This window comes from Plecotus auritus (genome assembly GCF_963455305.1).
Source record: "Plecotus auritus genome assembly, chromosome: 15".
NCBI classification, from domain to species: domain Eukaryota; kingdom Metazoa; phylum Chordata; class Mammalia; order Chiroptera; family Vespertilionidae; genus Plecotus; species Plecotus auritus.
Genome location: NC_137781.1, coordinates 12282601 through 12296611, shown reverse-complemented (window position 1 = coordinate 12296611; position 14011 = coordinate 12282601). Strand labels below are relative to the sequence as shown.

At 49.9% G+C, this 14011-nt stretch overlaps 1 protein-coding gene across 1 annotated transcript in view; it reads left to right on the top strand.

The window, feature by feature from the left end:
• Positions 1–14011, top strand: part of IQGAP1 (IQ motif containing GTPase activating protein 1) — a 108369-nt gene that overhangs the window by 83403 nt on the left and 10955 nt on the right. Inside the window, exons 24-35 of the mRNA XM_080651850.1 lie at positions 276–431; positions 696–859; positions 1564–1788; positions 2584–2724; positions 2816–2900; positions 3957–4189; positions 5462–5594; positions 7708–7810; positions 8758–8893; positions 9446–9533; positions 12913–13125; positions 13752–13918. Of these exons, the coding sequence (XP_080507976.1) occupies positions 276–431; positions 696–859; positions 1564–1788; positions 2584–2724; positions 2816–2900; positions 3957–4189; positions 5462–5594; positions 7708–7810; positions 8758–8893; positions 9446–9533; positions 12913–13125; positions 13752–13918 (1844 nt within the window). The remainder of the gene's footprint in view (positions 1–275; positions 432–695; positions 860–1563; positions 1789–2583; positions 2725–2815; positions 2901–3956; positions 4190–5461; positions 5595–7707; positions 7811–8757; positions 8894–9445; positions 9534–12912; positions 13126–13751; positions 13919–14011) is intronic.

Below are 14011 nucleotides of genomic sequence, written 5' to 3'. Positions count from 1 at the left end.
CATGGCAGGGAACGTCTTGATGTAAATGTAGCTTTTATCGTACGGAAGGCTTTGTCTATCAGGTAGACTCCTAGGAGTTGGCTTCCTGGATCAGTGGACATTTTTATGGGTCAGGTTCTTTATAGGAAGATGAAAGTAGGACTGTATTTGATTGATGTATTGAGAACAGGATGCTCCATCTGACTTGAAGGACTCTGCCAGTGTGGTGAGAGACCCACAATGCCCAGCTTTGTCTCTGAAAGCTTTTTGATTTATGTGTTGGTTTTTGTTTACAGGACGTGGTTTCCCACAGTAAAAAACTTACCAAAAAAAATAAGGAACAGTTGTCTGATATGATGATGCTAAATAAACAGAAGGGAGGTCTCAAGGCTTTGAGCAAGGAGAAGAGAGAGAAATTGGAAGCTTATCAGCACCTGTTTTATTTATTGCAGGTGAGTGGCTCCTGGAAGTGGTACCGAAAAATGTAGCTAATTTTCTTTTCATTAAGACAGCCTTACCCATAGATCTCTGTGGAACTAGTTCTGATTTCCACTGAGGGGTGAGCAAAGAGCTGTCTTATTTTTCTTTCTTTCCATTTCCTTTCTTTCTTTCTTTCCTTATATACATCCTGATCCTTCGAGTTTATAGAACCTTGAATGTTTTTGCCAGCCCTTACATTATCTAGAAGTGACTTAAGTCCCTTGGCTTCGTTTCAGACCAACCCCACCTACCTGGCCAAGCTGATTTTTCAGATGCCCCAGAACAAGTCCACCAAGTTCATGGACTCTGTGATCTTCACCCTCTACAACTACGCCTCCAACCAGCGCGAGGAGTACCTGCTGCTGCGGCTCTTCAAGACGGCGCTCCAGGAGGAGATCAAGTACGGAGGCCCACCCCCCCCGCCCCCCGACACCAGAGGGTCAGGGTTGGACAGTCAGGCTGCCTGCATCGTATGCTTCATGCTCTCAGCTAAGGCTGTGACTTGTGTGAACTACTCGAAAGAAGGATCTACTTGTTAAATTACTGATATAAAGTGTTGTTGCAGATTCTAAGAAGGTGATAAAGTAATAAATTTGCTAAATTAATTTTAGGAACATTTCTATATTAAAATACAATTTCTTTTAAAGACTGACCTTTAACCTTTTTATATTTTGTTTTATTACTATTTTAAAAATATTTTTATTGATTTCAGAGAGGAAGGGAGAGGGAGAGAGAGAGAGAGAGAAACATCAATGATGAGAGAGAATCATGGATTGGCTGCCTCCTGCATGCCCCACACTGGGGATCGAGCCCACAAATCTGGGCTTGTGCCCTGACCGGGAATCAAACCCAGGACCCTTCAGTCCACAGGCCGATGTTCCTTAAAATATAATTTTTAAGAAGCTGATCCAAACACCAAGATTCCACATTTCTATCTGATAAAGGACCCGTTGTGTTTGCAGCAGCAGAAAGGTGTTCTGTGTTTAGACAGGCGTTTCCTTCCAATTATTTGTGTCCAGGAAATGGCATCGTTAGGTAGGAAGGATCTTTACGCTCATAGATTCTGTGTAGTTTAAACGCAGTTTGTTGCTGATGTTTTCATAGGTCAAAAGTAGACCAGATTCAGGAGATCGTGACAGGAAACCCTACCGTTATTAAGATGGTTGTCAGCTTCAACCGTGGTGCTCGGGGTCAGAACGCCCTGCGGCAGATCTTGGCCCCGGTCGTGAAGGAGATTATGGACGACAAATCCCTCAACATCAAAACCGACCCCGTGGATATCTACAAGTCGTGGGTTAATCAGATGGAGTCTCAGACAGGAGAGGCAAGGTATGCAGCCATGACACCCTTTTCTGTCCTGCGTTTTATTCTCTCTCTCTCTCTCTCTCAGCAGTTGACCTTTGACTTACAAGCTAATAATTGTTCAAATAGCTTTTCCTTAGAAACCTCTTCATTAAATTGTTGACCTGGTAATATGTTTATTTATTTAGCGGTTATTTACTGAGTTCTTACTAACGGCTCTCCCTGACTTCTAAGAAAGTCCAGATATCTTAGCATTATATGCAGGGACCTGTGTGACCAGGCCCTGCTTACTTTCCCGCCCTCATTTCTCTTCTTTTCCTTTGCATTTGATCTTCCTTCCTAGAAGACCCTTCTTCCTTTTTCCCGAGCCCCTTCCTCCTGGAAGCCCTCCTTGATTTCCCCAGTCTGAGTAGCAGCTCCTCTGGCCCCGCAGCACTGTGGTCAGCTTCTTTCTTACAGCACAATATGTTTTTTTCTTTTACAATATACAAAATAAATCTATTACCAGATTGTAGACACAAAATAAGTAGCCATTTACACAGCACAATATGTTTTCAATAAATGCCCGTTGGTCTCTCCCACCAGGTAGTTAGAGACTCAGGAAGCTTTTCCCATACACCGTTCATCCCAAGTGCCTGTCATGGCGCCGGGGACACAATTCAAGGCACCCAATTCACAGTTGAAAACCAGAGTTCAGAACCTGGCCCCCTTATTTACCGGGTCCATGAACACGAGCAAGTTGCCTATGAAATGCGTGGCCCTGCCCCAGGCACTGCCCGGCTTCTGGTCTAACCCTATTGGGGGTCATTTCTGCTTTCCCAGCAAACTCCCCTATGACGTGACTCCCGAGCAGGCTCTGGCTCACGAGGAGGTCAAGACACGCCTAGACAGCTCCATCAGAAACATGCGGGCCGTGACAGACAAGTTCCTCTGCGCCATCATCAGTTCCGTGGACAAAATCCCGTGAGTGCCTTCTGTCGTGACCCCACACAGAGCCCAGCGTGAGCGCCCCCCTGCTCCCCGGCCCCTCTCACGCGTTGTGTCCGTCTCACAGCTACGGGATGCGCTTCATTGCCAAAGTGCTGAAGGACTCGTTGCATGAGAAGTTCCCCGATGCTGGTGAGGATGAGCTGCTGAAGGTAAGACTCGGGAAGCTGGCGCCGCCTGGCCCTTCCAGTAGACCTTTGAGGAAACAGTGATACAGCGAGGCCTGACCACAGGCCCTTAGTAAGAACCTGAATCCCGGCAGCAGCTCGCCACGGATTGTGATTGAAAATAGTCAATGACACCTCTTGGAGTTTCTATAGAGTCTGAATGGCCCGCATCAGTTAAGTCCAGGCGGATTCTTCCTGTCTTGAGATAAATTTCCGAGCCCTATCTTTTCGCTGGAAAATAGCTCCCTCTGCTGGTGGCCAGGTGAATGGGACCAAGCACAGCTGTTTCTGCTGAGGCTCTGGCTGGTAACTCTGACTTCCTATGCGCCTTTCTTTCCTCCTTTTTTTAACCTGAACGCCTTTCTCTTCTCTCTCCTAGTTCTTGTGCTTTCCTACAGTGAGGCCTCGCTTCTAGGCTTTCTGTGCAGGTGAATTAATTTTGTATTTTTAAATGATGACTCTAGGGGAAATGCTGTGACTGTCCTTGACTTCTGTGGAAGAGTCGTGTGTTGAGTGACTTTAATTTCCGAGGCATGAACTTGTCTACCTGTGACGTCTCTCCCGCATGAGCACGAGGGGGGTCGGACAGGTCGCACTGTGCTAATTCGGTCCTGTTTAAGGATTTATCTTAAATATCTTCGTTAGCCTCTCCGAATGAGAGTCCACCCACCTGACAGCGAAAAGTGTGCGTGGGTGGCAGCCTTATTTGCTGCCATAACGTGAGAGCGAAGGATGCCCTGCAGTGCTCAGTCACAGACGTTAAGACTGTCATTTCCCCCTGAATCTGTCCTTCCTGTTGTAGTGCTTTTCCGTTCTGTCTCATTTTCTTTTGCTCTGCACCCAAACAGGAAATGTTGGGTCACGTTAGGGTCAGACCTTGAGAGCAGGTGTGTGTGCATGCGTGCACGTGTGTCCGTGTGTATAGTGCGCATCTTCCCTCACAGGACTGCGTTTTCTCGTTTCCTTTGCTAGTAGAGTCCTTTGTGGCTTCCTTGGTGGAGTGGCTTTTAACACCCATCTTTCTTTGTTGTCTGTCCCCAGATTATAGGTAACTTGTTATACTATCGATACATGAATCCAGCCATTGTTGCTCCGGATGCCTTTGACATCATTGACCTGTCGGCCGGAGGCCAGCTCACCACCGACCAGCGCCGCAACCTCGGCTCCATTGCCAAGATGCTCCAGCACGCAGCTTCCAACAAGATGTTTCTGGGAGATAACGCTCACTTAAGCATCATTAACGAGTACCTGTCCCAGTCCTACCAGAAATTCAGGTAAGGGGCAGGGGGCCCGGTGCTTGAAAGACTCTGTAGGTGTGTGTCTGTCTCTGAAGGTAAAGACAAGACTGGAAACCACACCTCGTTCTCCCTGGGCTGCCACATTGCAGGACGTGTGTTGGATGTGCTCAGAGCTCCAGGGCGTGAGCTATAAAAACGTGTACCTGCCCCGGCTGGTTTGGCTCGGTGGATAGAGCATCAGCCTGAGGAGGGAAGGGTGCCGGGTTCAGTTCCGGTTAAAGGCACATGTCTGGGTTGTAGGCTTGAAACCAGTAGGGGGTGTGCAGGAGGCAGCTGATCGATGTTTCCCTCTCATCGATGTTTCTAACTATCCCTCTCCCTTCCTCTCTGTAAAAAAAAAAAATAAGATATATTAAAAAAAAAAGTGTACCTGCCCTGGCTGGTTTGGCTCGGTGGATAGAGCATCAATCAGCCTGTGGAGTGAAGGGTCCCGGGTTCAATTCCAGTTAAAGGCACATACCTGGGTTGTGGGCTCGATCCCCAGTCGGGGGAGTACAGGAGGCAGCCAATCAATGATTCTCTCTCATCATTGGTGTTTCTATCTCTCTCCCTTCCTCTCTGAAATCAGTTAAAAAATATATATTAAGAATGTGTACCTGTGAAATTGTAACCAGAGGAGAGTTGGAGAATACTTGTTTTTTTCAATCACTGCACTCTTTTTCTTTTCAATTATCTTTTTTTTTAAAAAAACAACTATATATATATATATATATATATATATATATATATATATTAATTTCAGAGAGGAAGGTAGAGGGAGAGAGAGATGGAAACATCAATAAGAGAGAATCATTGATCAGCTGCCTCCTGCACATCCCCTCACTGGGGATCGAGCCCGCAACCTGGGCATGTGCCCTTGACCAGATGTGAACCCGGGACCCTTCAGTTCGCAGGCCGGTGCTCTATCCACTGAGCCAAGCCAGCTGGACCGGAGAGCACTTTCAATATCTGTAAATGAAACATTTAGTTGTGAGTTCAGGGCACCGACTTAGACTTGGTTCTCCCGGTGACACAGGCGTTTGGTTGAACGGTTCCTATGGGCAGAACTAAAACTGGGTGGGGAGAGAAGTGCTTAAGCCCCCGGCCCAAGGCTGTCAGGCACGGGAACGCGCAGCACTTAACCCGGAGTCAGCTGTCTGGACGGGCTTCCGCTCGAACGCTTTGCTCCCGAGGTTTGTGGGCTGTTCTCTCGCCAGCTTCTCACACGTGTGTCACCTGTTGGGGTCTGGCTCTCGTGTTTCTTTCCAGGCGGTTTTTCCAAACTGCTTGCGACGTCCCGGAGCTGCAGGATAAGTTTAACGTGGATGAATACTCCGACCTCGTGACCCTCACCAAGCCCGTGATCTACATCTCCATCGGGGAAATCATCAACACCCACACGGTGAGGCTTCTTCTCTAGTTGCTTAATCTCATTGCCCTGTTCTTCACTGCCTCCCCCGGCTGCTGCTTAACTCCCTCCAGAAGCCAGATAGCTCACTTCCTTTGATGGGTCTTACTGACACCGCCTCTGCCTTGCTGTTTGTTGTTAACATTATTTACTACCTTTTCATAGTGACCCCCGGGCCACCTGCAGCAGAATCAGAGTACTTATCTGCCTTATCCTATCCTATATAATAAAAGCCTAATATGCAAATAGACCGAACAGCGGAACGACGGTTGCGATGACGTGCGCTGACCACCAGGGAGCAGACACTCCCTGCAGGAGCTGCCCCCTGGTGGTCAGTGTGCTCCCACAGGGGGAGCGCTGCTCAGCCAGAAGCCAGGCTCATGGCTGGTGAGCACAGCGGCAGTGGCGGGAGCCTCTCCTACCTGCACTGCAGGCAGGCAGTAACGAGCGAGGGGTCCTGGACTGCGAGAGGGATGTCTGACTGCTGGCTTAGGCCTGATCTCTGGGGGGATTGGGCCTAAGGCAGCAGGCAGACATCCCCCGAGGGGTCCCGGACTGTGAGAGGCTACAGCGGGACCTCCCCCACCTCCCGCCCCCAGTGCATGAATCTCGTGCACCGGGCCTCTAGTTTTGCCATTAAGATGCTAAAAATGAAGCTACTGAGCCCAGCTGGCATGGCTCAGTGGTTGAGCGTTGACCTGTGAACCAGGAGGTTGCGGGCTCGATCTCCAGTGTGGGCTGTGCAGGAGGCAGCCAATCAGTGATTCTCATTGATGTTTCCATCTCTCTATCCCTCTCCCTTCCTCTCTGAAATCAGTAAAAATATATTTAAAAATAAAAAATGAAGTTGCTGAGCCCCCACGGGCCTCCTGAACCGGAACCCCACGGTGGGCCCCAGAACCTCCATGGGCGTGCTGACCTGGGGACTTGATAACACACTGGTGTCTGTCCCTCCTTTTACCCCGGCTTTTACTTCTTTTTACTTGTGTAACTTTTCTAATATGAATAGAATGTCGGCTTTTTCCTCTTTGTCACCTTAGAGATACTTTCCCTTGGGTTCTCCCTTTCCCCTCAAATATCTTTAATTCCTTCCTTCCCCCTTCGGTGGCCTATAGAATAGGAAATGGGAAAATATATAAAATGTGAACGACATTTGGGGCCTTGTCATTTCTGAGAATCTCATTTGAGATAATAATCTTAACGGCTTTGCTTGACTGCCTCCCGGGACAACATTGCCGGGGCGTACTTTTCTCGTATTAAAGGTATTGTGAACAGGAAACAGGAAGGAGACGCGTGGCTGTGAGTGACTTGAACTGGTCGTGGGGCACATGGATGACCTCGGATGTTGAAGCCTGAGGGCTTCCTTGTTCTTCCTTACATCGGGTACATTTAAACCCGTCACACTCAAGGCGGAGAGCGTGCCAGTGTCTTCCCTCCACGCATCGCAAGTCCTCCGACAGGCCAAGTGTGATGCCTTTTTTAAAAAGTCTTTTTATGAGCTTACTGACCATTTGCCTATCCTCTTTGGAGAAATATCTACTCAAGTCCTATATTTTAAAAATACATTTTCATTGATTTTAGAGCACAAGGGGGAGGGGGAGAGGGATAGCAACATCAATGATGAGAGCGAATCATTGATCGGCTGCCTCCTGCACACCCCCCACTGGGGATGCAGCCCACAACCTGGGCATGTGCCCTTGACCAGGAGTCGAACTGTGACCTCCTGGTTCATAGGTCGACGCTCAACCACTGAGCCGCGCTGGCTTGGCAAGTCCTATTTTTTTTTAATCCTCATCCAAGGATATGGTTTTTTGTTTGTTTGTTTTTGGTAAATTTATCTCTGTTGTTGAAAGTATTACAGACGTCCCCCTTCTCCGCTCTTTGACCCTCTTCTCCCTTCTCCTGCCCCCTCTGCAGGCCTTCGCTGCACTGCCTGTGAGGCTTATGTATTGCTGGTTTGGGGAGGTTTGCTGAGGATCGGCTTGTCAGCCCTTTGAATGTCGGAGCTTTCCATCCAACCTTCTTTTGTGCTTGTGGGCAGCGTGGGCAGGGCTGGGGCTGACGGGCTGGGAGTGTAGATTGAGTTGACCCCGTGGTGTTCGTGCAGCTCCTGCTGGATCACCAGGATGCCATTGCCCCGGAGCACAATGACCCGATCCATGAGCTGCTGGATGACCTTGGCGAGGTGCCCACCATCGAGTCCCTGATAGGTAAGGTTCCGACCCAGCTGACAGCAGTAAGAGGGGAACACGACAGAGGAGGGTTGTGATTGGCACCTGCACTGCTCAAGCTCTGGATACACATTAGGGAAGAAGATGCGAGTGATGTCCAGCGGAGGGGGTCCTTTTAAATGTGTCTGTACAGCCCTAGCCCTGAAAGGTCCCGGGTTCGATTCCGGTCAAGGGCACATGCCCAGGTTGTGGGCTCGATCCCCAGTAGGGAGCGTGCAGGAGGCAGCCGATCAATGATTCTCTTTAATCATTGATGTTTATAGCTCTCTCCCTCTCCCTTCCTCTCTGAAATCAGTAAAAATATACTTAAAAAACAAAAACAAAAAACCTTCATATCTTAAAAAAAAAAAAGTGTATCCTATATAATAAAAGGCCAATATGCAAATCAAACGGCGGAACAACCGGTCGCTATGACGGACACTGATCACCAGGGGGCAGACGCTCAATGCAGGAGCTGCCCCTCCTCCCCCCCCCCCCCCCCCGTGGTCAGTGCCCTCCCACAGGAGCACCGTTCAGCCAGAAGCCCTGAGCTGGGCTCACAGCTGGCAAGTGCAGTGGCAGTGGCGGTAATGAGCGAGGGGCCCCGAACTGCGAGAGCGATGTCTGACTGCCAGCTTAGGCCCCATCCCCGGCGGGGCGGGGGGCGGGGGCGGGTGAGGAAGGGGGTTTAGGGCTAGGATTAGGTTATAATGCGGTATTGAAATGACTGTCAGACATCTGTGAAGTGAGTTTACTATGGACCCTGCCTTTCTCACCTGGCATGTGTTTCTTCCATTTCTCAATCAGAGGTGGCCCTGCCCCCGGGTCATGTTGGCTTATTCAAGTGTCTCCTTACGCGTGCATCATCTTTTCTGTGAGTTTCTGTCTCCTCTCCCATATCTCCTGTCGTCTCTATACCGATTCTCCCTACCCTTCCAAACCTTTAGGAGAAGGTGCTGGCAGTTTAAACGACCCCAATAAGGAGGCGCTGGCTAAGACGGAAGTGTCTCTCACACTGACCAACAAGTTCGACGTGCCTGGGGACGAGAATGCGGAAATGGACGCGAGGACCATCTTGCTGAAGTGAGTATCCGAAGTGGGAAGAATGAAGCCCATGGACTCCAGCGACCCCTCGGCCCGGTGAACACGCCCGCTTGCTTATACCCTAAATCAGGGGTCCTCAAACTACGGCCCGCCGGGAGCCGCTGCCTGTCCTGCTTAGTAGCTGACTTGTCCCGGGCCCGCAGTGCGCATAGGAATTTGTTCATAGTTTTTTTTTTAAAACTATAGTCCGGCCCTCCAACGGTCTGAGGGACAGTGAACTGGCCCCCTGTTTAAAAAGTTTGAGGACCCCTGCCCTAAATGGTGACCTTGGCCTTGTGAGCCTGTCATACTGGTGGTCCCTTCATATATTACACTCGGCCTAGGACTGATCTGCCTTGTTTGCCAATAAGATGCTCAAGTGACGTTTCCATCTTGGAGATCCCAGCCTTGGCACCCGCTCTGTTAGAGTCGCACGACTCAGTCTGGGGTCTTGAGTACCGGGAGGTGGTGATTATGCCACTGCTGCGTGTGTCCATTGAGAGGAGGTAGGACACCTGCTAATATTTAAATGTTCCCTCCATTCCCTCCCAGCACAAAGCGTTTAATTGTGGACGTCATCCGGTTCCAGCCAGGGGAGACCTTGACTGAGATCCTGGAAACACCAGCCACCAACGAGCAGGTAAAACTGAGGGGTCTAACGTGGTCCAATGTGGACTCTCACAAGGCAAAGCAGTGCCCCCGGGGCGGGTGGGACACAGGCAACACGAGGCGGTGACCTGGGGCTGGACAGAGGGCGGTGCTGGGTAAGGCTCGTTGAGAAGGTTGTTGGCTCCTAACGCCAGAGGCAGCTCACTGGCGCGTACATGCTGTATGCGTGTGTGTTTTCACTTAACTCCAGGCAGAATCAGTGCATCTGCCCGGTAATTTATTGAGTATTAATTATATTGTTAGAATTTTATTAGGTGCCTTGGTAGATAGAATAAAAGTACAGGATGTGGCTCCTGAACTCCACAAGTTCCTGATCTAGTTGGGAAGATGTGAGATATACACTGAGTGGCCAGATTATTATGATCTCTGAATGCATAATAATCTGGCCACTCAGTGTATATCCTATATAATAAAAGGCTAATATGTGAATTGTCCCCTCAACCAGGAGTTGGACCAGCAGGCAGGCCGGCCAACCGTCCATGTCCCCTCCCCCTGGCCAGGCTGGGACCCCACCCATGCACGAATTCATGCACCGGGCCTCTAAAATACACACACACACACACACACACACACACACACACACACACACTGAGTGGCCAGATTATTATGTGTTCAGAGACCATAATAACCTGGCCACTCAGTGCGTACCAGAAGTGATGAAGGAGCCTTTAAACGTCACCTGAAGCACTGACTGTGAACGCGCCAGACGTTCAGGAAAGAGGCCGGCGAGGAGCAAGGCATCAGAAAGGTGGAGCTGGAGCCACGCTTAGAATGGATAGGATGTGAGGCCGGGGAGCATGGGAACTGAGGCACCGGGGCGGTGTGATGGGGCCAGGCCTGCATCTCTAGAAGGGGGCCTGGGGGAGGGGAGCAGCGAGAGCTAAAACCCGAGGACAGAGCATGTAGCACCAAAACCTGGACAGGAACTTGGCACCGGAGAGAGAAGGAGTAAAGAGCCTTTGTAACCGTGGGGACCGCTTGGTGCCGATTAATTTGGTGGCGCCATCAGAGCAGAGGGTGGCGAGTCATCTAGGTGTGAGATAAGGTCCCAGGCCCGGGTGCTGGGGGGTGGCGTGGCAGTGGGGAGGGGTGGATGAGTCACTTCACGTTTAAGGCTCCTGTTTCACGTTCTCATAAAAGGAGAAAAGTAGGTCAAGTCATTTGTTTTCAGATTTTGAACATAAGAATCCTTTCCATTAAATGACAGTTTACTTGGAAGCCTAAGTAAAAAAAATATACATATATATGTTTTTATTGATTTTTAGAGAAAGGAAGGGAGAAGGATAGAGAGATAGAAACATCGGTGAGAGAGGAACATCATTGATTGGGTGCCTCCTGAGCGCCCTCTACTGGGGATCAAGCTCACAACCCGGGCATGTGCCCTGACCAGGAATCGAACCAGCGACCTCTTGGTTCCTGGGTCCTCAGCCGCGGAGCCACACCGGTCTGGCTGGAAGCCCAGTTTATAAAGCAGGCAAAACTGGAGCTCCTCCGACAGCAGCAGGAATGGGGCCCTGGGAGGCCTGCTTTCTGGAGCCCTGAGGCACCTCTGGGAGTCCCTTCAGGCTGCACAGAGGACTGTTCAAAAAACACTGTTTTAAGTGAATTCTCCGCTTTTAGCAGCTGCAACTGATTACTGAAGAGATAGATGTGTGTGAGGGGCCAGAAAAGAGGCAGAGGACATCACCAGTAACTGCAACTTGTTTAACCTGCAAGGAAGTTAGACGTGGGGGGAGGGGACCCGTCTTTACCGAGGACCTGATGCTAGTTGGTGCCTTCCCTGCGTTCCTCCGTTGAATCCTTGCACTTTCTCCAGGAGGCGAGTCTGTTTATCCTCATTTTACAGGCGAGGAAACTGAGACCCTAAGGGTTAACTAACTTGCCTGCGATCATCTGCTCGTGGTGGCAGAACCACATTGGGATCCCGCTGTCTCACTCCAGAGCAGTCATCCTCAAACTACAGCCCGCGGGCCACATGCGGCCCGCCGAGGACATTTATCCGGCCCGCCGGGTGCCGCTGCCTGTCCTGCTTAGCAGCCGACGCGTCCCGGGCCTGCAGTGCACATAGGAATTTGTTCATAGTTTTTTTTTTAAACTATAGTCCGGCCCTCCAACGGTCTGAGGGACAGTGAACTGGCCCCCTGTTTAAAAAGTTTGAGGACCCCTGCTCCAGAGTGTGTGCTCCTTGCATTGTGTGATGCAGAGTAGCCCGGACATGGGGGGAAAGGCAGCGTGGGGAAGGGAAACGACGCTCCAGTTTGGAGGGATTATAAGCCATTCCACATGCGAGCCTCTCAGTACAAGCAGCTCAGGACGTGGCCCTGGAGCCCTAGTGACAGCGATTTGGGATCCATCAGCACGGAGGTGATCACTGACGTACTGAGAGTGGACATTACAGAAAAATGACCATCGGTCACTTGCAGGCACCAAACCCCTACTCAGGGCAAGAAGGAAATGCAGAGATGAGCGAGGTGAAAACTAGGAAAAGGATTGGGGGATGGTAATTGGTGATGAGAGTGGCAGACGCAGAAGCCCGCTTGCAGAGTTAAAGACGAAAGTGCCGAGTGAATTGAACAGCAGGTGTGGGTCCCGTGTCGGGCAGGGACAGACTGGCAGACATTGGGTGTTGACTGGGAAACATAGAAGTGTGAACGGAAAGTCTTTGTATTCTCGAGATACTGGCCTTTGCAGCATGTTTAAAAGCAGAGGGAAGGCCGGAGCGTGATTCAGCACGACAGGTGGCAAAAAGAATCAGCAAGAAGGGACTGAGCCCTGGGGTTGCCCTGGTGTAGTTACAACATTCATCGAGCTGCGTTTCAAATAAAATGAGGTGGCTCCCATGTCTCAAGAGGTGATAGGGAAAAAACGAGGGATTTTGTAGCCCGTAGAGCCCAATCTCCTAATTGTACCTCAGAGTCCAGGACAGAAGCCCTAAAAAGCCAAGTGATTAAAAGATGTAAAGCAGCCCCAGCCCATTGTGCTCAGTGGATAGAGCGTCAGCCTGTGGATTGGAGGGTCCCGGGTTTGATTCCGCTCAAGAGCACATGCCCGGGTTGCAGGCTCCATCCTCAGTAGGGGGAGCTCCGGAGGCAGCTGATCAATGATTCTCATCATTGATGTTCCTGTCTCTCTCTCCCTCTCCCTTCCTCTCTGAAATCAATTAAAAAGAGAATAAAGATTAAAAATATAATATAAAAAAGAGACGTAAAGCAATCTGCCTCTGCTTCGTGCAGTTTCTCTGTCAGCTGCGGGCTAAGTGTGTTCGCTGTTTCCGGAATGCAGTGTGAGAGCTGTGTAAATTCAGGGGCGGGACTGGTGCCCTGAGTTTACCGGGAACTTCTTCCACGCAGGAAGCAGAGCATCAGAGGGCCATGCAGAGACGCGCTATCCGTGACGCCAAAACTCCTGACAAAATGAAAAAGTCCAAATCTGTCAAGGAAGACAGCAACCTCAGCCTGCAGGAGAAGAAGGACAAGATCCAGGCGGGCTTGAAGAAGCTCACGGAGCTGGGGACCGTGAACCCAAAGAACCGGTACCAGGAGCTGATCAACGACATCGCCAGGGTACTGCACGGGGACGGCGGGGGCCTGGCCACGTTTCACGCTCCCCAGAGGCTTCTAAAGAGACAGTAGCTATTCAGATGACACCGTATCTTCAGTTCATGGCACACCAGTGTCCTTTCGCTTGAAGAATCATTTCTGATTCTTCTAACACGAGGACCTGGCCCGCCCTTTGATAACTTATTTCAGAGCCTAAATTAATAGGAAAAAGACCGAACTAGAGCTTCCCATGTCTCTATTTGTCTTTGACCTCTGGAAGTTTCCAGATCTTTCTAATGATTTCTGTGAAACCTAAATTGACATTGAGTTGATCATCAACTCCTTATCTTCTTCTCCTTCTTCTGACAACATATTTAAAAGGCTTAACCAGCTTTGCATGTAAATTCTAAGAATGTGGAAGTCCATAAAAGTAACTCATTTCCCCACCTTTAGAAAATACAAATGGGGGGAAATGGATTCCATCTGAGTTTCCTTGTTAATTATTGAACATGAATTGCTGCCTGTTAAGAATGGGTGGTCACGCAAGGCACAGTTAAGCACCTCTGGGTTCCACTGTTAATGATTCCAGGGGCACAAGATATTGGACATTGTTTTTTTTTTTTTTTTTCATTTTAATACTTGTGTCCCAGGATATCCGGAACCAGCGGAGATACCGGCAGAGGAGGAAGGCCGAGCTGGTGAAACTGCAGCAAACGTACGCTGCTCTGAACTCCAAGGCCACGTTCTACGGAGAGCAGGTGGATTACTATAAAAGCTACATCAAAACCTGCCTGGACAACCTGGCCAGCAAGGGCAAGTGAGTGTTTCTTTTAAAGATTTATTCACTTCGGGGTGGGGGGAGGGGGTATGAGGGGGAGCCATAGAGGCAACTGAAGTGACATGGGGATTT